We start from the raw sequence: 26,666 nt of genomic DNA on the forward strand, positions 1-26,666 counted from the left end.
AGTAAGCGACATACTTAGTTTGAAGTACCATGTGCATTGCAGCAGTCTGTCACTAAAGAGGGACGTGCTTTTAGTCAACTGGTTTTCCCACAGTATCAGTATAAATCTATCTTTGGGACGTCTGTGCTGGGGGTTTTCTTAGGCCATGGAGAAAAGCTTCAGAGTCAGCAAGTTTTGCATTTTGTCCATAATCATAGCGCTGGTCTCTGTGGCAACCATTGTCACGTTGTGGACTATTACCCTGACAGGAGGAGGCGATGGGGATGATGTCACAGCTCCTTGGGACAGGTAGGACTGTTTGACACTTGAAGGGTGATAATAATACAGAATGTGTTAAAAGTGCAGACAAATACATAGATCCAATGTGCCTCGCAGAATGGTGAAAAATGATGCAATACAACATGAATGAGAAATATAATTGGATCAATAAATCCTAAACTAAACCCTAATCTTGGTTTATTTAAATCCAACACACACAGTGATTCGTCTTTGCATAATAGCTAAATTGTCTTTTGGTCCTTAGCATCAGTATTTCTCCATGACTAAGTGAGACAACATGAAGTCAATATTATTTTATTGTTATCATTTTGTGCCTGTTGATTCAACTGTCCATCAGTAAGGTCACCCTAATGGAAACAGAAGTGGTTTATCTTGTTTACAGATAATATCTACAGCATATACATTCTGTTTTTGCAGTAAAATTACATTTGTGCATACTATTGCACAATATATATATCTTACACTATAATACAATATGGAAATACATTAAGATCTTTGTGTATTTTTGGTGTTTATGCGCGTTACATTATGCAACACCATTTAATCAACACCGAAGAATGGATACATTTACTAAGATAATATGATAGGATGATCTAGATCAGGGGTCTTCAACGTTTTTCAGTCCAAGGACCCCCAAACTGATAGAGAGATGGAGCAGGGACCCCCTACTATATACAGTATATTGTATAAAATTGTGTTTTATATTAAACTGGGCCTGGTGCCAGGTATACACATACTTTGTTATTGTGCATTCAAATAATACAGAGGTTCATATATTCATGTTTTTATTTTAAAGGTACAGTGAGTAGGGTGGTCGTACCACTGCCATTTAGAAACACACCTTGTATGATAATCATGCATACAAGCTATTCAAATTGACGTTTTTATTTTAAACATAAATGTGGAAACGAAAAATAATGGCCTATTAGTGCCACTGATATGCATAAACATACCTGTTATCTTGGATACAATACTGACCTATTAAAATAATTCATTATTTGTATTTGTATTTATTGATAATCTGATTGTGATGCCATTATTTAATAACCCAGAATATGATTATGGTGTTTTTTGAACACTAGAACATTATTTATGAGGCAAAAGGTTTTGTGGAAAATTGAAATTATGTAACTAATCAAACTCGACACTCAAGAATTATCAGCCTCATGTGACTGAATGGAAATGATGATAAATGATGTGAAGTGTTTCTTGCTGAAAGACAGACAACTTTAATTGTATCCAAAATCATCAAGTTATTGTGGCAAACAACAGATCATGAAAAGACAAATCTTTCTATTAAATGAGGAACGTTTGTTGACCTTTTGTTGTTCAGACCTACAAGAACATACATTTTAACCAAATGGTGAATCAGAAAACAAATTTCGATACAGTTTAGTATTACTAGAGTTTAATCTGTGGCCTGAACATTACTGAAACTTCAGTAATGTTGAGATATCGGATCAGTATGATCAGCTGCAGCGTCCAATCAAATCACTGATATCCAATGAGGGGGCGTCCTGGTAGGCTGTTCTGGTGCGTCCTCGGTCATGGCTGCTCAGAGATCCCTCCTCAGAGATCCTCGCTCCTCAGAGCAAGAAATGAGAGCTATGGGATGGCCCTCATCATGGCGGACCAGAACTACTTTAAGTGAGGATTGAGAAGTGAGAAAATGTCAAATAAGAGACTTGAGATGCACCTCAGGAATAAGCAGGAGCACGGCTAGCACTGTGACTAATAACAACTTGTGTTCACACTGTCTTTACAGTGCTTTCCTATGGTTGAATGACTGTTGCTTGGCAATTCAAAAAGTGGACTTTGCTGGATGTTGTTATAGCACAAATACATACAGTAAATACATAGTTTGATTCCTTTCAGTGATCTTAGAATGTCTCCCCTGCAGCTATCGTCTCCCCACTGATTTGGTCCCTGACTACTACAACGTCACCCTGTGGCCTCGTCTCAGCCGTGACCCAAACACTGGCCTCTACATTTTTACAGGTGATTGACGCCGCTTATTTACAGCAAATCTTGTCGAAGCATTGCTTTCAAGTCCTTGACTGTGGATGTCAGCAACATTTAAACATCTCATTATTTTAATAAAGATTAAGCAATACCAATGTTTCATAGCATTAAACAACATATTCCAGTAGAGAACCCCCCCCCCCCCCAATATTAAACCAAAAGTTTGATGGCCCACCCAGGAAAAAAAGGTTTTTCATCTTCTTACATTTTTTATTTATCACTGTTTTATGCAGCGCTGCAGCATCAGTACAAGTCCCTGTACTTCATTATTACTGCAGTCTTATTTATTGCCACGAATCATTCACAACAATTATGCAGATTGCTGCAGCAGAATGCTACAGGGCCCGTGTGCCCATGGCCGAGTGCTCGTTATCGGCTCTCCTCCAGTGTCCATTGACCCCCCGGATGTGGAGCCTGACTGGCTCTGCAGGCCCTGGCTCTCCTCTCAGCTGCTATGGCTGAAACTGAATGTTTTTAAAAAGCATTGCAGTCATCCAGTCTGGACTAGATAGAAAATAAACGACGCTTTGGTTTGCAGATGAAAGGAATGACCTGATTTTCTAAGTGCTCCTGTTCAGCGGCCGGGATCGCAGCCATTGGTACCGTCCAGCTGAGACAGTGCATCTATGTGCCAGGGGAGCTGCCACGGTTAGATTCTCTTCTTGAATGTACGAGCAGCGGGGCGAAGCGCATGCTGCCCTGACAGTTGCCGTACGTCATGTTGTCGTGACGTGGAGCAGAGGCGCAAGGAGGTGCTTCGGTACTCTCAGTACAGTGGACAAATCTTGTCCTTGCACACATTTAGTGATAGCTGGAGCAGGAGTGAAAGAGAAAGGATGATGTTTTCTTACACTTTGGGGGTCTCTAGACACACCAGGGACACGCCATGACAAGCCCAGATCAACGTTTTTTTTCGGGGGGAGTTTTTTCTTATCTGATACAATGGTCTAGGGCAGGGGTCGGCAACCTTTACTATCCAAAGAGCCATTTTGCCCTATTTTTCACCAAATAAATTTTGTCTGGAGCCGCAAAAGCTATTTGATATCACAGCTTAAGTTTTATATATAGTTATATATACAAAAACTATAGTTTGTTGTATTTATGAAATTATAGAACAAGGATGAAGACAATTATTGACATTTTATTGCTATTTCACCTGTTGTAATAATATCAAACTCTTATGAAGAGGAGAAAAAACGTGCTCAGTTTGCTGCAGCAGTTGAGAAATCGCTCTTTTTCGCTCATCTCCAGCGTGATACTTTTCAGCAAATGTGTGTTTGTTCTGGAAGTGTCTTTCAACATTACATTCTTTGTTGTTTGCTAATTTCTCGACACATTTCAAGCATACAGGTAAGACAGCATCGTTGGCAGTGAAAGCAAATTAATAGGTCTGCAAATCATAATTAGCTTGACAGCGACGTAGTACGATGTGACGCACATTTTAGTTGACAAACTATTAAAAATCTTTTATTTTGGCGGCGTGTCCAGCGGCGTTACCAGCCCTACGGAGCGGACTTCCTGTTTACACCGGCACCCACCCACATGCTCAGTGTACATGAATAGTCACGTGATATCTGTTTTCAGACGTTTAAGTCTGGACGGAGATCATTTCGAAAACGATGCTGAAACGCCATGTGGACGGAGATCGTTGTGTGGATGTAGCCTCAGGGAGGAGGCTCCGGAGCCGCGGGTTGCCGACCCCTGGTTTAGGGACAGAGGTTGTTGTGTGCTAAACAGATTGTAAAGTACTTTGAGACAAATCTGTGATCTATTGGGTTATGCAAATCCAATCAAATTGAATTGATGTTGAATTGAATTGAATGTAATGTCTTTGCTAATTCCATGCATTCACCAGGTGAATCCACAATGGAGTTTGAGTGTGTGAAAGAAACAGATATGATCCTGATCCACTCCAACAAACTCAACTACACCACGCTGAACAACACACACTATGCCAGGCTCATCGCTGCAGGTACGGTGCAGAAACACACACACACACACACACACAGAGAAAGACTAAAGCTAGCGAGGAAAACATGAACACAGTCAAGAAGCTCCTCAGTGGCGAGGAAGCAGGTGAGGATGAGATTCGTGTACACCTGTATGGTTTCTTGGGTTGGGGGGGTCATGGGAGTTTTCCCATCCAGTATGTGTTTTGTGGACTTGGAGAAGGCTTACGACTGTGTCCCCCTGGGAATCATGGGAGTACCAGTGGGTACCAGGGCTATTGCCATGAGCCATCTGTTTCATATATAACCAAGCAGCTGAGTGTGAAGTGGTCAAGATGAGAGTCTGCACTTCCAGATCTGAGGCCATCGTTCTATGCCGAAAAATCGGTTGAGTGCTGTGCGTTTGAAGTTATCGCCTTAAGCAGAAGAGTTTAGAGATCTTCCTGATTAATGGTAAAATGGACTTTGTGATGGACAGGCAGGTTTAGTGTGGCTTCAGCAGTGATGTGGACTGTTGCGGTGAAGAGGGAGCTGAACTGGAAGAGCAAAGCTTTTAATCTACCAGTCCAGTTTCAGTCAGGAGAGAAAAGTTAGATGAAGAAAAGATAATTGTTTATTATTAACAGATGATATGTGATGATAAAGTCTTGACAGAGTCTTTGGCGCTTGGACTCTACAGGGAGATCTGTAATCGAGGGGAGCCTGTGTTCCCTGAGCAGCAGCAAGATAAAATAAGATAATCCTTTATTAGTGCCGCAGCGGAGAAATTTACAGGATTACAGCAGCGTACGGAATAGTGCAAACAAGAGACATAGTAAAAAACAAGATCAAAACAAGCATTATAAATAAGTAAATAAGTAATAAAACACTAAAAAATATTAACTAAGTAAAAAAGTAAAAAATTCACAATAACTAAAATGTTAATATACAGACAGCTTATGCTAGAGCTTCATTTATAACCCTCACAAATGCTCGGAGTAGAAATTAATGGACGGATCGTTTAGGCTCATTTAGGCTTGTTGCTTTGAGATTTGACCAATTTTCATTAAAAAAACTAAGATATTTTATATAAGAAATTGAATTGTTATTGTCCTTCAACTAAATTTGATGTCGCATGCATTCCGGCTCCTTGAAACAACCTGCAAGTTTAAAGCATTTTATGGTAAATCTGTGATGAATACAGCTTCAAACATCACAAGTAATGAATGTGCAAGACTCAATGTACTCAAACAAACTAAAAGAAAATTATATTTGGGGGTTATTTTTGCATAATAATCCCATGTCACTTTTTTCCCCCATCAATTCTGTTTCTTCCTCAGGTGGTGGTTCGGCTCCCAGCATTAAGTCCTCCTGGCTCCAGTCTAAGACCCAGTATCTGGTTATCCAGCTGAATAGTAAACTAACTCAAAAACAGAAGTATCAGCTGTACACTGAGTTCAGTGGAGAACTAGCTGATGACTTGGAAGGCTTTTACAGGAGTGAATATGAAGAAGATGGAGTGCGAAAGTAAGTTCTCTATTCTGTGTTCCTGATATCTATATTTTGTTTTAGGAAGCTATATTTCAAATGTGTACATTGCGTTAATAGGCACATGTGTTCAGAATGTTTTGCTTGTTCTCAGGATTGTTGCCACCTCTCAGATGCATCCAACTCATGCCAGAAAGACCTTCCCGTGTTTTGATGAGCCAGCAATGAAAGCTGTTTTCTATATAACTCTCATTCATCCCCCTGGAACTGTAGCTCTGTCCAATGGCATGGAAATAGGTTAGTGGAGTCCACATATTTTGCATGCAAACATATATGGAGCGATTGACTCCACAGAGATTTTTCCGGAGAAGTTCGATAGCCATGATCACTTCAGGCAGGCGGCTACATCTTGACCTCAAGACTTCCCACGGACTCCTAAGGCCGAGGTTAAGGTTATGTTGGTCAGTTCTTGGTCATTTAATAACGTGGTGAATTTGCACCACTAAAATATAATCAACTGGATCCTGGGCTACTACCAAATCTTATCAGTCCTCTCTTGTAGACGACAACTGTGTACATTGAGCTGCACAATCTCATTTATTTAGGTTTTGTTTTATTGTCCCCCAAATTAGACATTGGCATTAAATATACACATATGCATATGTATATATATAGAGTATATATACACAGATGTTGGTCCATGCCCTCCAAAAATATAATACATATTGTTTTGTTATTGTTTCAGTTCTACTTTTTAAAAAAAAAGTTAATTAAAAGTTTCTAAAACAGAAAAGACATAAAATGAAGTGAAAATAAAAAAATCAAATGAATGAAAAAACATACATGAAGAGCTATGGGGCAAAATTACACAGAGTTGACTTTGTCAGAGCAAGATTAAGGTGCAAGGCACAACATTTGAAACATTTTGGTTGCCTCTCAACAGCTCTCAAAATGGCGTATAGGCGAGCCAGCAGCTCACAGCTAACGGCGCTAACAGCGCTAACAGTGCATTAAAGAAAAAGTGCCGACAGAGCTAACAGTCTTAACCTGAGGGGGAACCGGATGGTGGTGCTATGCTTGCACGACTTTTCTGTGGTATTTACTGGACAAGGAGGCGGTACCGGCAGAACAGCGAGAGATCTTGTGTGCTGGATTCTCGGTCGTTCAGTCTATGTCGTAGCTTATTAGAACCAAAGTGAAAGAACAGGCTTCTTCAGGTACAGTACCTCTCAGGTTGGCTGGATGTCCTCTAAGCATGTTGAGATGTTTTATGCCTTCAAGCCCTTCCTAGCCCCTTTAGTCACAATTGGATGCGTCTCTTTGTCTTATCTGCTTCTCAGGAATGTAGATGATCGTAGGTTGATACAAGATTGACACTCGCATGTGGTGTATCGCCTCTATCCAGGCCATAAGGTAAAATGGAGGGTTTGTCTGTCAGCACCATTAGTACCCTAGGGTCAGAGGAACAGTTAAATTTAAATAACTTTAACAGATGTTCCTTAATTGTCTTCTGACACAGACCATACAAATATTGCCAACTGTGGCTTATCTTGAACAACTCATCACTATAGCAATGCTCAGATACCAGCATATCTTGACTATAACCTATATATGTATCTGTATCGTATCTCCAGACCTGTACATAACTGTGTTTCAAACAAGTTGTTAAAGTCTGATATTTCCTGTTCAACAGTGTGCCAAGACAGATGCAGGTCTGATACTGAATAATTCACAGCTGTCATTTGCGGGAGAGAGTATAGCAACAACATCTCTGAGACATATCTTCACAATTTTGGTTTCCAAAAAAAACCTAATCCTCACATCTTCATATTTGTGCTCAGCTTTATGGGTTCCTGACTTTGTTATGGCAATTCAGTCAGTAGCCTGCCCGGTAGATTTTTCCAGTGAATGTCTGCAAGACTGTAAGTATGTTTTAAGTTTAGGCTACTAGTAAGCTTCACCTTACTTGTAAAAAGAGAAAGACAAAGAGCCACATGAGTAAGCGCCGCTCTATGTGCTAGCAGAGACACAGAGGGGCTGTCTGAGAATCACAGACATAAACCAATGTTCATAAACTCTAATTCTTCTTTGTGTCTTTTCAGATATTGTTAACACAACTATTGATGGAGTAGCTGTGACACAGACCAAGTTTGAGCGTACAAAGAAAATGTCCACCTATCTACTGGCCATTGTCATCTCTGACTACGCACAGCTCAATGCTACACAAGGAGACACTCTGGTAACTGTAATGCAGTGGCTCTATAATTGAAATCACAATGGTACTTTTTCACAGCAGACATGACCAGTCAAACATCTGCCTAACACTGATATAAGTTTCTGCATTGCACTGTATTATCTGCTGGTTTCTTTGCTATGACTAGTCAAAAGTTTTGCTGTAAAAAAAGGTCCACAAATCTGATTTGGTATCAAGAAAGATTCTATTCTAAGTACAAGATAGACAGATGGCTGACAGGGACTGAAAGACAAACTGTTGATGCTCACTGAGAGAACATGCCGATCAAGTCCAAGCGTTTGTAAGTTGGTGGTTCAGGCTAAATTTAACCTGCATTTCCACCAGAAAATTATCAGACACATAGGTTAAATTAAACATGTACACATAACAAAAGGAATTATCTTCTCTGAAGCATGAATGTGCTTGTGTTTGTGTGTGTAAAATGATGATATATTTGTCAATATAAAGCTAGAGAAATGGTAAAACAAGCCACCAGAATAATTAGGAACTCTCCTCTGGGGACCATGAGTATACATATCAAATTTCAATTTAACAGCAGTTTGGCCTGCCAGTAGTTGTTGATATATATTTTGCTCAAAATGATGGACATATCAGACAGACAGCTGACAATCACTGCCAGCCTTATGACTCAATCAATTGGCGCTGTATAACAACGGTTCTTGTTGTTAATAGAGAGGGACTTTGGCAATTATAACAAATGTGCTTGAACTCACAAAGAATTTGAGAATTAAACTGGGAGCACTGCAGATGCTCCTCTTTTACATTGCAGGTCCCACTGCTTGGTACATCTGTTGTTATTATTACTTGTTGCTTGACTGCCATTAGCTGTGCTCCAGTAGTCATTGAGCTGTAAGCCATTCCAAATGGCGAGACGGTGACGTCAGAATTGTGAAAGGGATTTTATGGGGCGTGGGAAAGAGGAAGTGGCAAAGAGGAAGTGGCAGAGTAGATTTGAGCTGTAAAATTAGCGGCAGGAACAAGAATTCCCATTAGAAAGAAAAGTGAGCGGGAAGATATCTTCCTTATTGAATTTGTGCCAAAGCTTCATATTGCGAGGCAAACATGTATTTCATTATTAGAGTTGTATCAATGACTATTTTTACTATCAATATTGTGATGATCATTTTTTTAACTACAAATTATTTTTTTTATTTCTATAAAATGTTTGAAAATTGTAAAAAATGCCCATCACAAACTTCACCGAGCCCCAAAGGTGTTGTCTTGCTTTGTCTGGTTAAATTTACTATAATATAAAACATCACATTTGAAGATTTGGCATAATAGCGTCATGAATGATGTGTGAATATATGAATAATATACATATGTAAATAAATATTTTGTTTAAGCACAAGTGACAATGTTACACAAATTGGTTTACTGTCTTTCTACTGCTATCTGTCTACTTTATTGCCAACAATATGTGTACTGTACATATTCTGTAGTTTAGCCTGTAAGTTTATGAAAATGTCTCTTAAACTTTATGCATGATAATACATCATTTACATAATGTTTGCTGTTTTGTGTTCAGATCCGTATCTGGGCTCGCAGGACGGCCATTGAGCAGGGACAGGGAGACTATGCCCTTAATGTGACTGGACCCATACTGGACTTCTTCCAGTTGTACTATAACGTGTCCTACCCTCTGAGCAAATCAGGTGAGTCTGCTTTAATCATCTACTTTCCAGGACCAAAATGGACATTTTGAATAATCAATTTTATTTCTATTTCTTGCTTAATATCAGGGGGTTGTTTTAACATAACTGCAAATTACTTTTATGTTCTGTACTAATTAGCAAGGGTTGCTTACCTAAACTAAGGTAGTGAACATGGTAGATGTTTCTGCCTAACATCAGCACGTCAATACCGCCATCGTGTTAGCATGTTAGCATGCTGACGTTAGGATTTATTAAATCTGAGGACTACTACCTATCCAGTACAGCCTCACAGAGCCGAGACAAGAAAAAAAGATAGGAGCAGACAAAAACGTGAGATCTATGTTGAAGCTGCAACGGCCCTCACATGCATGAAACAAACAAATGTCCGCCATGTTTTCCATCGTTTGACTTTTGGTGCTGTGCTCTTTTAATTGGCATTGCGTGCAACTCCTAACATTCACAAAATAGTAGTGGGTTGGAACAAAGATTATTTTGCATGTTCTTTTGCTGATTTTCTGGAAATTCTTTTAAAATGTGCACTACATTTGGATGGAAACTTGACTTGGTTGAGGAAGCTGATCACTGTTGGGTAGAAACTGCACTACACCCTTGTTCAACAATAAGGCCTATAATAAGAATAAAGCAGGCTTTCTTTTGCTGAGATCTCATCCATTTAAAATTTTAAATATCCTGCTGCTCAAACAAATGAGATATGATAGGATATGGTGAGGTATATCACATTGCAGGATGTTCCTCAACTCAAATTACAACAAAAAAAAACCCCACTAAGATCTCTGCTGCCATCCCAGTACAAAGGGGTTGATGGACTACTGTTGCGTGACTCTCCCTAGATAGCTTGGTAGCACTATAGGGAAGGTAGGAAATGCTTTTTGTAATAATGTATGGATGAACCACATTTTTAGGGTTGTGTGGGGTATATTGGCGTGACTTTAAATTCCGTTTCTTTAATCTGCATTAAACCTGGTCTCTACAGATCAAATTGCTCTGCCAGACTTCTATTTTGGTGCGATGGAGAATTGGGGTTTGGTGACATACAGAGAAACCAACCTTCTCTATGACCCTGTGACCTCCTCCAGCAGAAATAAAGAGACCACTGCCACCATTATTGCTCATGAACTAGCACACATGGTGAATAGATTTCCTTTTGATTTGTATCTATTGATTGATTTACTCATTAAATAGTCAACGCTGATGTCATCTCTGGTGCAGTGGTTTGGTAACCTGGTTACTCTGCGCTGGTGGAATGAGGTCTGGCTGAACGAGGGCTTTGCGTCATATGTGTCTTACCTGGGAGCAGACCATGCTGAGCCTGCATGGAATGTGGTGAGAACACAATGTTCCGTGCATTTGGACTTGACACTAGCTAGCCTACATACGTACATTTCTGCCATCACCCTTGCACATCATATGAAATCTTAACACATTTTTGTTTGTCTGTTTGCTCCAGAAAGACTTGATAATACTAGATGATGTCCACAAGGTGTTTGCAGTCGATGCCTTGACCTCCTCTCATCCCCTGTCTTCTAAAGAAGACAGTATTATCTTGCCAGGCCAAATCAGTGAGCAGTTTGATACCATCTCATATAGCAAGGTACACAGACATCAGAATGTATGTAACGTATTACAGCATAAACACGTCCACAGTGCCTGTCACAGGTTGCAGCACAGGCGGCTGTACATAGTACTGTCTATATTGTGCTATACAAGAGAAAATGATTGCTCTTGTAAACTGATTTATCGTCTGTGGCTCCTCAGGGTGCAGCAGTGTTGAGGATGCTGTCCGATTTTCTCTCAGAGCCGGTCTTTGTCCAGGGACTCAGTGTACGTTTGTCTGTATTTTTGTTGGCTTAACATCATAAAATGGGGCGGCTGTGTCTTAGTGAGTGAGTCTTTAACCACAACCACAAATTGATTGACTTTTTCCTTTGTCTTCAGAGATACCTCAAACGCTTTGCCTACAGTAACACAGTAGGGAATGACTTGTGGGATCATCTACAAATGGTAAGATGGAAGTATTTTTTATTATTTTGCTAAATGTTATTTGAAGTTTACACATTTTTTTTATAACAATTAGCTGCAATCGCAACATGTGGTGTTTTGTTGTAGCCTTGTGTACCCATTGGCTTCGGCGCAGAATATTCAACTTGTGTTAATAACCTTTTATCAAGAAAACATGTTTGCGTGTATTGTCATATGATTTTCAAATCCCTCAGGGTATATTCCGCAGATTGAATGGGGCTTCCTGATGCCAAAGGCCAGAGAGTTAATTCACTTAATTTGCAAACCATATAACCTATAATTATTGCGAGAGGGGTGAAGGGGTCGAGGTAGAGGGATGAAGGGATGTGGGGTAAGGGTCGAGGTAGAGGGTTGAAGGGGTCGAAGTAGAGGGTGGAAGGGGTCGAGGTAGAGGGATGAAGGGGTCGAGGTAGAGGAATGAAGGGGTCGAGGTAGAGGGATGAAGGGGTCGAGGTAGAGGGATGAAGGGATGTGGGGTAAGGGTTGAAGTAGAGGGTGGAAGGGATCGAGGTAGAGGGATGAAGGGGTCGAGGTAGAGAGATGAAGGGATGTGGGGTAGGGGTAGAGGGATGTAGGGGTCGAGGTAGAGGGATGTAGGGGTAGAGGTAGAGGGATGTAGGGGTAGAGGTAGAGGGATGTAGGGATGAAAGGGTGTAGGGAAGAAGAAGGGAGGAGGGTAGAAATTAGCTGGGAAATGAGCTGTATCCGGGGCGTGGTCCCCGTTCCTGAACTAAGTTTATGAAACTAAACTTAAAATGTTTTCTGTCATCTTTGTCAACAGGCAGTGGAAACAAATGATGTTTCACTACCTCGTCCAGTTTGTAAGATCATGAATCGCTGGGTGCTCCAGATGGGCTTCCCAGTGGTTACCATAGATACCACCACAGGACGGGTATCCCAGAAGCACTTTCTGCTGGACCCAGAGTCGGACATCACAGTTGAATCACCTTACAAGTACGCAACACTAGGCTACAACGTTTCACTGCAAAATATTTGCAGGGATTATATTTTCCTCTAAACTATTGAGCATCCCTCACGAGTTACTTCACTTCAAGTGACTCAAAGTCGCATTATTCTTCAACCCTGAATGCATTTTGATAATATACTGTATGTGGCAGTAATTGAGAATGAATCTTAATAGATAATTAGAATGCATTGCCTTCCCTAGCTTTGAGTGGCTGATTCCTGTTAGGTGGATGAAGAGTGACGAGGTAATGAGAGATATATGGTGGCTGCTGGAAAAAGAAGGTGTGTAATAATATGCTAGCAATCCATAAAACTTATATTGTAAAACTGATAAGCGCTAGCCGGTTACACAGTTTGCAAATTATGTGACAGTGTTATTTATTAATACATAATGCCTTTTTTTCAATGAAGGTATTTAATGTTTTACTTGCTTTTTTCAGCGGTAAACTTGGAGATGAAGAGCGGTGGTTTGTGGGTTCTGGCTAACATCAATGTAACTGGGTATTACCGGGTAAACTATGACCTGGGAAACTGGGAAAGGCTTTTCGCTCAGCTTAATTCAGAACACCAGGTACAGTCAGGCTGGCTCTGACACATTTCACATTCTGACAATTGTCCATCCTGTCTTTGTTTTCATTCTCTCGTCCATTACTTTGTTGGGTGTTTGCATAATGTAAAATCATGGTTTGAATTTCATATCCTGTTTGACACATATAATCTGTTGTGCAGGTTATACCAGTGATAAACAGAGCCCAGCTTGTGGATGATGCTTTCAATTTGGCCAGGTATGTCAGTTTAGCTTCTTGGAGTTTTCTCTGCAGTTTTTCCCGCCCATTTCCATGCTTGGTCTCATTAGAGTCTAAGAGTTAGAACCCAAGTAAAATCAAGAAACATATTTTTTACTACTTGTTGCCATGGTGAATAACAGAAAGGCCTACCATCATTATACCTGCCTACAAAAGGAAACTGTTGTGAATATGGGCTAAGCATTTAAATATGAAATCCCACAATAACAATCTAGCTATTCAATGTGTAACCAGTGGGGCTAAAGTGATTTCTTTATGTAAGGGTGCTAGATGAAAGATGATTGGGTCGATAAAATCAAAAAGGGTTGATCTCCTTGAAATAACCTGAAAACAGTTAACACATTACATATACATCTGTCTTCTGGTGATGTTTCTGTGGCAGACTACAACCCAAAAGCACAATCCAGAGAGCAATCAATGTCAAAAGAAGTTCTGTTTACGAGTCAAAAAGACAAGCAGGGGTTTGTCGTGGAAAAGAAGTTCAGACCGGGCCAGTTGATGAAGTCTAAACCACTGATCCCCAACTCTATTCTTATTCTATACTTAACACCTATTGGAGTCCTGATGATTTTTGAAGAACGCACTGGAATCAGACAGAGTTCGATGCAATAGAGTTTATTCTTCAAGCAAAGAACACGACCCGAGTCATTCTCCGCACAATGACTGACTTATTCTGTTCTTACATCGTCTGATATAGTGTGGCTGACACTGGATTTGCCCTTTTAAGTTCTTCCTCTGTTTTCCTTTGAAATCACAGGTGTGTTTCTTTCCTGTCATGTGGGTTTGTTATGTTTGTATGGTTTTCTAATGTGTGTATTGCATGTGCCAGTCGGTCATGGTCAACTTTATCTTTCTAGTGGGAGTTAAAAGCCTTTTCCCTGGTGCCGTCTTGCATAACGCGACTCTTTTTATTTCAGATGGTTCTCCCTCTCACAGCACCAGGGCCTTTGCTTTACCGTACGCATGCCAGCCTGTGTAGTAGGAACGCCAGTCTCACTATGCACCTGCTACGCCCTCTCAGTTGTTTTTCTACAAGAGACTCTGATCTTTTCTTAAGGCAAACAGGCTCTATGTTGACCTATTCAGACCACACTATATTCACACTAGTTCTCAATATGCGGTTGTCATATATGTGAGTTTTAAACATTTAGTGATATTATGATAAATCCAACTCCAACAGGTTAAAGCCACGAGACCAAGCAGCACAGGCAAACTAATCTAACGAAGGACAGGCAAGGTAGTCCATAACATTGCAAGTCTAAGTGCTCCATTCCAACTCATCTGACTTGTTGTTTGGCATTATTTTCTAAATGTAAAATATCAGACTTGTGTGAAGTGGCGTCACACGTAGCACACTGTGGCTCAGGAGTCTGAGTGGGTCTTCTATTCACCAGGAGGTCGTTGGTCCAATCCCTGCCACCTCCACTCTGAATGACAGGACACCAACTCATATTGCTCCTGAAGGCTGTCTCCCACTACCTCACTGCTAGAAGATCAAGGAGACTCATGGATGACTTTCTTTTTTTCTTCCATCTCACATTTAGCTGTTTCTTTCTGAGTCGCTATCGGTTGTATTTTCACTTTTGACTTTAGTGGATGTGAAGGTTGACTGTTCTCGCCCAACAACTGGTCACACTGCTGCCCTTTGAACCAGAACGTCTGCTCTTTCTTCCACAATTTGAGATCTTCGCTGTTCTTTCAGAAAATGTGGTGCCCATTCAAGGCCTGCTGCTTCATTTGTTTTAACGATCGGACTGTCGGTTCTTCCAGCTAAGTCTTGAGCTGGTGTTCTATATTGTGCTTGATTAGTCCTGTCAAAAAGGTTCTCTGAATCAATTCAGCGCCGTTTTGTTCATCTGTGTCAGGCTCCCCAGATGAAACTAGAGGTTTTATCAGCATGTGAATGATTAGTTTAGATTCTGACAATCAGGGGGAACCTTGTATGGCAGCTCCTGCCATCAGTGTATGAATGTGTTGAAGAAACCAGACCATGTAGCTGATTCAGGACCACACACGAAGACCCTGACCAGATTTGAAAAGATCAGATTCCATGTGATTTGTGCTGTTCACGCTGTTATGGGAAATTATTTTGCTGAAAACCTTTGACGATCTGGAAGTAGAACCATTGATCTGGTCCGGTGTATATCTAGTGAGGGATATATAAGAGATGGGCAGAGAATCTCAGGTGAGGGGAATGAGGGGATTGCAGGTAGAAGAGGCAGCATCTGAAATGACTTGAGAGATAGTGATGATGGCAGGAATACAGGACAGATGAAAGAAACTAAATTATGAGTTGGTCTGGAGTTGTGACACTTTTAGGTTATGACATAACATATAACTGTTCTTCACTTCCCTAGAGCGGTTCTTAGCAAGGCTGCAAGCAGCAGCAGCCGGCCCTGTTGTAGACAGACAGGCAAGCAGCAATACCGAGCACATCAAAGTGCTCAATAATTTCATGGCAGTTCCATCACTAGTTTTTGATATTTCTATTGGACAATCTTTGTCCTGAAGAGGAAGGGTCCATGAGGATTTATTCCAGGACTGAAAGTGATGCCATACTTAAGGGTCAGTTACCAAAAGGCAGAAACGAAACAAAACCTTTTCACCTCCATTGTGTTACGGTGCAGGCAGTCTTCTCATAGACCTATAGTCCCAACGTAACATTAAATCATCTAAACCACACAGGTCTCATCTCTCTGCAGGGCTCAGATGGTCTCCACTACTCTCGCTCTGAACACAACCCTCTACCTGTCTGTGGAGACAGAATACATTCCCTGGCAGTCTGCTCTGGATAATCTGGGCTATTACTACCTCATGCTGGACCGGACTGAAGTCTATCAGCCCATGCAGGTACACTACACTATCTGTGCATACCAGTGGCAAAGATTCTTCAATGTTTAGCTCACTTACAACCATGGTGAGTCTTTACATTACAGTCATTTAGCAGATGCTTTTATCCAATGTTGAATGCACTTATTGTAAGTCTACAATTCAACATTGGTAATCAAAAGAACTACTAGTCACCAGGAGTCATAAGTACATTTCTTTTTCCAAACAAGCATCTAAGAGCATGAAGCAGAGCATAACTCAGAGCCAAAGTACAGTGCAGAAACAAGAAAAACAGTTAGTGCTATAAGTAATACGAATACAATAAGTGCAACAAGCTAGTATGAATACAATAAGTGCTAAGTGGAAGGCTCAGGGTAGCACTTCCTGAAGAGGTGGGTTTTCAGTCTGGGCCGAAAGATGGCCAGCGACTCCGCTGTCCTGACGTCAGTGGGAAGTTCATTCCACCACTGTGGGGCCAGGACAGAAAACAGCCGTGACTGGGTCGATCGGCCGCCAGGACCTCTGAGCGACGAGGCAACCAATCGCCCCAAGGCAGCAGAGCGACGTGGTCGGGCGGAGGTGTAGGGCTTGACCATGGCCTGGAGATAGGAAGGAGCTGTTCCTTTCACTGCCCTGTAGGCTAGCACCAGAGTCTTAAACTGGATGCGAGCTCTTACAGGTAGTCAGTGTAGAGAACGGAGAAAGGAAGTTGTGTGAGAGAACTTGGGGCGATTGAACACCAGGTGAGCTGCAGCTTTCTGGACAAGCTCCACAGGTCTGATGGCCGACGCCGGGGCTCCGGCGAGTAGAGAGTTGCAGTAGTCCAGGAGGGAGATGACTTGAGCCTGGATTAGAACCTGCGCCGTCTCGTCAGTGAGGAAGGGACGAATCCTCCTGATGTTGTAGAGCAGGAATCTGCAGGAGCGTGTAACGGATGAAATGTTTGCCGAGAATGACAGTTGGTCATCCAGGGTCACACCCAGGTTCCTCACAGTCCGAGTTGGCGTCACCACGATATCATCAATGGTGATGGACAGGTCCCGGTGCGGGAAACCCTTCCCCGGGAGGAACAGTAGCTCAGTTTTGTCTAGGTTGAGCTTGAGGTGGTGTGTCGTCATCCACTTCGAGATGTCAGCCAAACACGCAGCGATGCGCGTCTCCACTTGGGTGTCACCGGGGGGAAATGACAAGACCAGCTGGGTGTCATCGGCATAACAATGGTAGGAGAAGTCATGCGAGCGAATAACAGAACCCAGAGATGTTGTGTAGAGCGAGAAGAGAAGGGGGCCCAGGACTGAACCTTGCGGAACTCCCGTAGTCAGCATGCATGGTTCCAACAAGGCCCCCCTCCAGGTCACCTGGTAGGATCGACCCGTCAGGTAGGATGCAAACAGAGAGAGTGCAGAGCCTGAGACGCCCATCCCCTCGAGGGTGGAGAGGAGGATTTGATGGTTCAGTGTCAAACGCCGCAGACAAGTCCAGGAGAATCAGGACAGAGGAGAGAGAGTTAGCTCTTGCAGCGTGAAGCGACTCTGTCACCGCAAGGAGGGCCGTTTCTGTCGAGTGACCCACTTTGAACCCGGACTGGTCTGGGTCCAAAAGGCTGTTTTGGTGGAGATAGGAAGACAGTTGGTTAAAGACAGCACGTTCAAGTGTTTTGGATAGAAAGGGTAGAAGAGAAACCGGTCTGAAGTTCTTGACATCAGAGGGGTCAAGTGATGGTTTCTTCAGAAGGGGGGTGACTCTGGCAGTCTTGAAGGCCGTGGGAAAGCATCCTGAAACAAGAGATGTGTTGATGAGGTGGGTGAGGAAAGGAAGGAGTTCAGTCGCAATAGACTGAAGAAGAGGGGAAGGGATCGGGTCAAGGGAGCACATGGTGGGGCGGTTAGACCTAACAAGGTTAAGGACCTCGTTAGGGGAGAGAGGAGCCAGATAGGGTAAGATGGGGCGTGGAGATGGGAGGGAGAGCTGTGGGGGCAGGATTGGACAGGGAGAGAGGGGCTGAGAGAAGGAGGATCTGATATCGTTTACCTTCTTGTCAAAGAAGTTGGCGAAATCATCAGGGAAAAGGGAGGAAGTAGGAGGAGGGGGTGGGGGTTGGAGGAGTGAAGTGAAAGTTTCAAAGAGTTTTTTTAGGATTGGAAGCAGAGGTTAGGATTTTAGAGCGGAAGAACGCAGCTTTAGCAGTAGATAGGAGGAAAAAGTGGAAAGAAGAGCTTGAAAGTTAAGAAGGTCCTCCGGGAGTTTGCCTTTTCTCCATTTACGCTCAGCCTCTCTTAGGCTCCGTCTATCAGTACGCACGTGAGTCCGACAACCACGGGGCAGGTGGAGTTGGGCGTGCAGACCTGGAGGTGAAGGGACAGAGTTTGTCCAAAGAAAAAGTAAGGGTGGAGAGGAGAAGATCAGTAGCAGTGTCAGGGGATAGGAGAGAGAAGGATTCAGAGTCAGGGAGAGCAGAGGTGACAGAAGAGGAAAGATCAGCAGGGGAGAGGGAGCCGAGATGACTCCGGGTAGAAACCATGTGGGTAGGTGGAGGAAGTGATGGGGCAGAGGATAGGGAGAGGGAGTAGGACATGAAATAGTGGTCAGAGAGCTGGAGGGGAGTGACAGAGAGGTTAGCAGTAGAACAGTGCCTAGTGAAGATAAGATCCAGCTGGTTGCCGGCCTTGTGGGTAGGAGGAGAAGAAGAGTGGTAAAGGTCAAAGGAGGAGAGGAAGGAAAGAAGAGGTTCAAGCTTATCGGTCTGGATGTTGAAGTCACCGAGCAGGATGAGCGCCGAGCCATCGTCATGGAAGTGCGAGACTAATGTATCAAGCTCCTCCAGGAACTCACCAAGAGGCCCTGGTGGGCGATACACAACAGCAATGGTGAGCTTGACTGGATAAGTGACAGTACCAGCATGAAATTCGAAAGAGAACGGGGAGAACTGAGGAACAGAGACAAGAGAGTATTTCTATTTTGGGGAAATTAGCAGGCCAGTACCACCACCCCGCCTCGCAGCTCTGGGAGTGTGAGAGAAAGAGTACACATCTGACAGAGCTGCGGGTGTGGTGGTGTTTTCTGGTGTGATCCAGAAGGATCACACCAGAAAACACCACACAAGTTAGAGCAAGAAAGTTAAGGGAGAGCAAGGAAGCGTAACCTGAGATGAACTCAGCTTTCGGCACTGCCGACTGGCAGTTCCAGAGCCCCCCCGCCACCACTTGCTCGCCCCGAACTGAGAGAGTAGGATAGATGAGGTTAGTGGGGTCACGGCTCCTGAAACCTGCCCAATGTCTACGTGACCGCCGGGCAGAGGAACGGACAGAAATAGGATGCAAACACATGGTAGTACATGCTGGAGAAGTCTTAGCTTGACGAAGTCGGGCTTGAAAAAGTCGGCCTGTTGCCTTTGTTTGCCAGACGCTTGAAAGCTGACGCTTCCAGCAGTGGTTAAGTACAGCTATCTACTGATTGCTCATTGTCTGCCAGGAGTGGAAGCTCCGCCTTTGCAATCAGCAAGCAAGACTTGCGCAAGGCTTGCGCAACAAGCCTTTCAAACAAGCAGAAACTCAGACAGCACTTCACAACTGAGGCCACTGAGACAGGCCTAAGTACAGCTATTGAGACAGTTTAAAGCAAGTTAGTTTAAAGCAGGCCTAAGTACAGCTATCAAGACACTTTAGTTTAAAGCAAGAACAAGATACTTATCATATGCAGGTGAGTTTAGAAGTTCAGCTGGTCCACCAGGAGATGGATACACTGAAGTTAAAACTCAAACTGGATTACTTGTATCCTTGAGAGGTGGAAGCTCCGCCTTTGTAATCAGCAAGCAAGGCTTGCGCAAGCCTTGCGAACAAGCAAGGCGCAAGGCTTGCTTGCTGATTGCAAAGGCGGAGCTTCCACCTCTCAAGGATATAAGTAGTCCAGTAACAAGCAGTTTCAAACAAGCAGAAACTCAAACAGCACTTTATGGAGGCAGAAACCAGCATCCGTTACTCATGTCTGTGGTACTTCTATAGGACTACATAAAGAAGCTGGTGACGCCTCTCTTCCTGTACTTCAAAAGCATGACATCAGACTGGACCCGTGTTCCTGACAGACACACTGACCAGTAAGTATACTTACCTGGATACAAAAGTACATGCATGAACAATATACTGTATGTATATGAACTAAAGCGCTAATGGCTAATGGTAAATGTATTGATCTGGGAAATGATACTGTGCCTATAGCTCCTGTATATGAATTTTATAAATGCAATGGAACCATAATTTACCAGCCGCTACATGTTGGATGTACTGTTGGCCCGCAGACCCCTGGTCCAGATTCACCAAGGGGCTATAAAGGAGCCCTTAAGATCACACCCTATTTTTGTTTTTTTACCATGAATTGGATTTGACTGTTTTTTTTTTGGGGAGGGGTTTTCAACACATTAAATAAAAAATTATTTGATAACAATTATTCTGTGAGGAAAAAAATATTTAAAACAAATCTGATTTGATATAATACAGTGGGCTATGCATCTGACGTTTTCTGGGATGCATCTACATTAACTGTTCTTAGCAATCTCTTCATTCTACTCACTTTACCCCTATACTAGGTTTGTCAGGTCCTTGTCATCGGGAACCTGTTATCACTCCCTGTGTCACTCGATTGTCACCCAAACTTATTCTCTCACTTATCATTTTCTCCATCATTTTTCATATTAGCAACAAGTCTCCATCACTCAATCCCTTAGACACTTTCACCCCTCCCAGCTTTTTTACAGTATCAAAATACTTTCCTTTTTTGATTTAATTGTTTTAAATGTTCCTCCCTCACAATTCTCCTGCAAACAGCTCTATTACCTTCATCCAAACTGTTTTCTTCCAACCTTCTTTTCTGAACCCCAAGCAAACTTCCCTCACCTCGCCTGTTCTCTCCCTTTTTTTGCCCTCCTCTCCCACTACAGATGGGGGTCAAGTCCATCTAATCCATATCATCATCCTTATCCATTTTATCAGTCGACATTTCAATCCAGTCAAAAACTATAGTTCATGCCAATCATCATCCAATTCTAGAAAAATTGTAGTGAAAGCCAAAATGTCAAACTCAAGCTACAGGCAGGCGGACAACGTTACCCTCCTTCTTCCCGCTCTACCTTTTTAATTAACATTTAAAGCAGACTGGGTCTTCTTCATCTCCTTAATCAGACCTGGAGCAGCAGGGGGACATACATTTAACACTTTGGTCATACTCAACAACTTTTGTGTTTTTTCTGTTTAAGTACCTAAATGTAGCACCTTAATCATGTTTAAACATGTTTGTCTTTCCCCGCAGGTATAACCAGGTGAATGCCATCCGGACGGCCTGCAGGACTGGAGTAACAGAATGCCAGAACCTGACCACCACATGGTTCAAACAATGGATGGAGACCCCTCAACACAATTTGTTGGTCTATTTTATAGGTCATTTGATCATGCCCCCTTTTTTTTTTTTTTTTTTTTAAAAGTCAAACGTTTGGTTAACTCCGTCTCTCTTGTCAGGATCGATCCCAACCTGCGTTCAACGGTGTACTGCAGCGCCATGGCGGCTGGTGACGAGGCAGAGTGGGAGTTTGGCTGGTCGCAGTTCAAGAATGCTGCTTTAGCCAGCGAGGCCAGCAAACTCATGTCTGCACTGGCCTGCAGCAACAATACACAACTGTTGCAAAGGTGTGTATCCTCCCATCCTTTTCAAGATGAAGAAGACATTGCAGTTATGACCATGAGCCAGCTGCAGATGTTTGTGCACCCACTCATAACTGTAGCCACAACCTACAGTTATGTCTACTACATAATGTATAACACAATGCCTTGCTCTATGGATCGTGCTAAACTTATTGCGAGGTAATGCAAAAGAACTCCCCCCGTGATCTTTCAAGGGCGTCCAATCATGCAACAGTGGAAAGAGTAACAGTTACTACTGGAAGTAATTGTCATGCCTGTCTCTTCTGTTGTCCCAGGTATCTGTCTTATACCCTGAACTCGGCTATGATCCGTAAACAGGACGCTACCTCTGTCATCACATCTGTCGCCAGCAACAGAGTGGGACAGAGTCTGGCATGGGACTTTGTCAGGGAACAGTGGGAATACATGTTCACACAGTGAGTAGGTGAATGTGTGTGTGTGTGTGTGTGTGTGTGTGTGTGTGTGTGTGTGTGTGTGTGTGTGTGTGTGTGTGTGTGTGTGTGTGTGTGTGTGTGTGTGTGTGTGTGTGTGTATATGTGAGAAGAGATGGAAAGATACAATCTTAGTTTTAGCCTACAAATGGGCTCCAGTTCCTGGAGACCAACTGAATATTCTGCTCTGAACATAGTCTTGTTTAGTTCCTCTGGTTGGAGCCAGTGCTCCACCTTTCTGTTGTCTTGGAAATAATTGTGTATTTGATGGTGATGCTCTGTTTTTTTAGACTCTGTCCTTAATTAATGCTGGTACTAATGGTGTAACATCCACCTTAAACCTTTAATTGGTTCTAGGCCAATCATGAACTTCCCTTTTTAATTCTATTCCAATAAGGTAATAGGCTCCTGGAAGATCATGCATTTCCACCTTAATTATGTTCCATTGAGATAAGAGTTTCCAAATGGGATCTCGGAACATCATATTCTGTTCTTGTCTCATTATCTTAACTCCTCACCGTATTACACCAGTAGGCAAATTTTTTTTTTTAAAAGCTTTAATTCTTCTCAAGCTATACATTGAATCAAACAGGTTGTATGTTAAATAACATAAACCTCATACTATTAATATTAGTTCTGATACATTGGTCTCATATATATGCACTTAACAATAGTGCTGACTTTACTACAACATATCAAACTACTTATATGTAGTTGTACACCGCTTTGTTCTACACTGTGGGACCATGTACCTCCGTCTAGAAGGAAGAACCTGAAATTCCCCGTGCAGAGGGTGGGAGTCGTCCTTTACAATGGAGCCGGTTATCCGTCGTAACTGTCTGGTGTACAGGGACTCTGGGTGAAGCTGTGACTCACCAATCAGCCTGCTAGACCAGCAAAGAGAGGTTTCCAAACCACGACACCAAAGAAAAAGATACAAATCGATTCAATGAAAGCACGATAAAATAAGGTCATCATGGTTTTGTCAATGTGGAAATGGGACAAACAAACGCTGGTGCCCCTTTTTGCACACGGCTACACAGTTTGCTTCAAAGTTCAGTTTTGAGTCGATAACACATTCCACTGTCTGACCCTTAATGGATATGACTTCATGTGTGTGGGCTCGTCTTCTAAAGTCAATTACCATGTCTTTGGTTTTGGATATGTTTGTTGAAGATAGGACTCCTCACACCACTTCACAAAGTGGTGGATGACCGGGCCGTGGCTGGTCTCATTGTCCTGGAGCCGACTAACAATAACAGAGTCATCTGCGTACTTTAAGATGGTCCTATCTTCATACCTGCTCTGACGCATATTTGTGTGTAGAGGATGAATAATAGGGGCGAAAGCAGTGGAGCCAGTGGAGGAGCAAACTTGGTCAGACAGAATTCCATTTACCCTCACTCTTTGTGTCATATGAGTTAAAAAGTCAAGAATCCAGCCCACAAGATTGTGACTTCAGTCAAATTGTTCTAAAAGCCGACTGGTTAAAATATGGGGTTGAATTGTGTTAAAAGCAGAGGAGAAATCAACAAATAGAAGTCTGACATGAGATCCATTTCCCTCCAAGTGGCTGTGGCATCTTCTACTCCTCTGTGTGGCCTAGAAGCAAACTGCATGGGATCGAGTACTTGCTCAGTTTTCCTTAAAATTTCTGTCCTTACCAGATTTTTCAAAAGTTTTCATTAAAATTGATGTGAGAGCGACCGGTCTAAAATCTGAATTTGGGAACAGGGACTACCACAGCATCCTTCCAGACCGTAGGTACATGCTGTGCCTGTAAAGACTATTACACATGTAGTGGAATACAGGACTCAGTTCTTTTGTACAGGATTTAAGTGAACGACCACAGATATTGTCAGGTCTATGACTCCTATTTACTCTTATCTTAAGGAAGGCCTTTTCCACATCCTTTTGGATGTAATATATACGAGCTAAAATTGATATCGCTGTATCATTTTGAAGCGCGGACATTACGGTTATTAAGGTACATTCATTTTTCTCAAATGTCAATATAAATGCTTTTGAAGGAGCAGGGCTTTTAACTTTGCTATTGTCATCTAAGGTGGTTATTAAACACGCAATTCAAATGATAAGGAGCTAAATTAATGTATTTGTATCAAATACTTGTTTCAAATATTTGCTTTGGTCGTCATAATTACCTCTTTAATAATTATTTTATATTGTTGTAAAAACATCTCCTTCAAACAACTGGATTTGTTCAAGAACTACTTAAGTCAGGAGCTTTGTCAAAAAAGAGTTTACATCTTTACAAAACCAAAACATGTACGTAAAAGAGCCAATGAGTTCTTCTGTACAAAGAGTACATATTGGTGATAAAGTTATTTTCATTACAAAACTTTTCCTAGATGTGAAATAGGTTCCATGTAGAAAATTGAGATGGATCTGCAGGTGATTAGGTTTTTTTTTTTTTTAGAAGTTTCAGTTGTAGCATTCCAAATGTATTCCCAGTCCAGTAGCACGTTCTCCGTCAAGTGTCTGAGGTCTTTGGTCCAAACCTGCTCAAAGAGGTTTGTAAGCAGATACAGAAAACAATGAGTAGTTTGGCATTTCACAGAGGGCACGTTCTCCAAAAGGGAGATCCTGGTTGAGGTGGGAGAATGTTTTCTGTCAGGCATTCGTCAGTCAGACTCCTAAACCAAACGGTGACAGACACAGTTCACACATTTTCCACAACTGATGAGCAGCCTCAAAAGTAACATCTCTGCTCAGCCAGTTTTGTGATTTAATAAACATTATATTCTCAGATAAGCTGAGATTCAATTTTGAATGTTGTTTTCTCCCAAAGTTCATCATCATCTCTTTAGATTATTTTAAGATTATTGCTTTAATTCAGTATCATATCTTGTTTGAGTTGAATACATTTTTTTTCTCTCCAGATATGGCGTGGGCTCTTTCTCCTTTGCCTCTTTGATCAGCGGAGTCACTGCTAGGTTCTCTACACCTGCTGAACTACAGCAGGTACGCCCTCACTACGGAAGTAACCGTATTAACGTCAAAACTGTTGTGAAGAACTGTTTCTCTTTGTTTCTTTGTGCAAGCTGGTAGAGTTCGAGGAGAAGCACAGAGCAGCAGGGTTTGGATCTGCCACCCTGGCTGTGGAGCAGGCCTTGGCGAGGACCAGAGCTAACATCAACTGGCTGCAACAGAACAAACAGGAGATCTTGGACTGGTTCGAAAGTCAGACCGGACATTAGATTCACTGACACAGGCAAAGCGAGAGAGCTGGGAGCAGGGAATTAGGTCAGAAAGACAAAAAGAAGGAATATCCTAAAAAATCAAGAGTACAGATAAGCAGCTACAATCTATAGTAACAGTCAGATGTCACTCCTATAAATGATGGTTTGCAGGAGGCAGTAAAAAAGCTGTTATTACCAAACATACCATGCACTTTGTGGACAAGATAGCCAAGTGAAAGTACTTCCAGAAAGCCTCCGAGATGGAGTCCATCAAGAAGAAGTTCATACAGTAACATGCTGCAATGTAGTGCATAGATTTCACTTTAGAACCACTTGGAACCTGCTATGTTGAATGTAGTCATTGAAATACCATCGTAACAATGGTTCAAATGTGACTAAAGACCTTCAATCAAATGGAGCTAGTTTGAACTCCTAGACATGTTTTCATCTACAAAGCGTATGGGCTATGCAGCTGTTGCAACAAAATGTTTTAATACACCTCCATTAAATTCTTCATCATTTCATTTGAAACCAAACTCTCTGCATGCTGTATGTTCCTCAACAAGAAAGTTGTACAATTTTGAATGTTTCAGATGCATTTCCTTTGATTGTAATGCAACACATTACTGATTGCAATATCTATTTTTACATGATTGTAAGCTATGTCTTTTTTTTATCTCCAAATAAAGACACGAGTAATGAGAAAGATTATCTGACTGCTGGTGTTTCCTGCTCAGGTGGACCTATTATTAGCCATGTCCCAGATCCTACAATGTCCATGGCCCCATGAATAAAACCCAGTTGTAACCGATCACAGTTTGACTTTAACACCAATGTTGTGGTTGTTGAGACACTTTGTCCAACCGCTACCAATCATGTGAGGCTGAAGTCAGACATAACTGTGTAGGTTTGTTTTGTTTCTCTCAAAGCACATGTTGACCATGATCAATCCAGACGTCTGTTCATCCTACTGGAATGTGGTATTGTGTTCCACTTGGGGTTTTTGGTTAGATATATAGTTTTTGATTATTGAAACATCTGACTTTTGGTCTAAATACAGCTGTTTGTATTTTACCAA

At 42.1% G+C, this 26,666-nt stretch overlaps 1 protein-coding gene across 1 annotated transcript; it reads left to right on the forward strand.

Moving 5' to 3' along the window:
• LOC137880863 (aminopeptidase Ey-like) lies at window positions 1-25,606 on the forward strand. Its single transcript, XM_068722406.1, has 23 exons — window positions 1-288; window positions 2,180-2,277; window positions 4,157-4,273; window positions 5,570-5,756; window positions 5,872-6,014; window positions 7,820-7,956; window positions 9,500-9,626; window positions 10,621-10,775; window positions 10,857-10,970; window positions 11,095-11,238; window positions 11,403-11,468; window positions 11,583-11,648; window positions 12,448-12,620; window positions 12,835-12,914; window positions 13,073-13,203; window positions 13,362-13,417; window positions 16,141-16,288; window positions 20,269-20,360; window positions 21,569-21,679; window positions 21,775-21,942; window positions 22,233-22,373; window positions 25,289-25,370; window positions 25,451-25,606. Exons 1-23 carry the CDS (start codon window positions 146-148, stop codon window positions 25,604-25,606), a joined length of 2,835 nt encoding a protein of 944 aa, XP_068578507.1. The 5' UTR covers window positions 1-145.
• The last annotated feature ends 1,060 nt before the right edge of the window (window positions 25,607-26,666 follow it).

This window comes from Cebidichthys violaceus, unplaced genomic scaffold (assembly GCF_023349555.1).
Source record: "Cebidichthys violaceus isolate CVI_PGR_0920_01 unplaced genomic scaffold, fCebVio1.0.p SCAF_3, whole genome shotgun sequence".
Taxonomy (NCBI): domain Eukaryota; kingdom Metazoa; phylum Chordata; class Actinopteri; order Perciformes; family Stichaeidae; genus Cebidichthys; species Cebidichthys violaceus.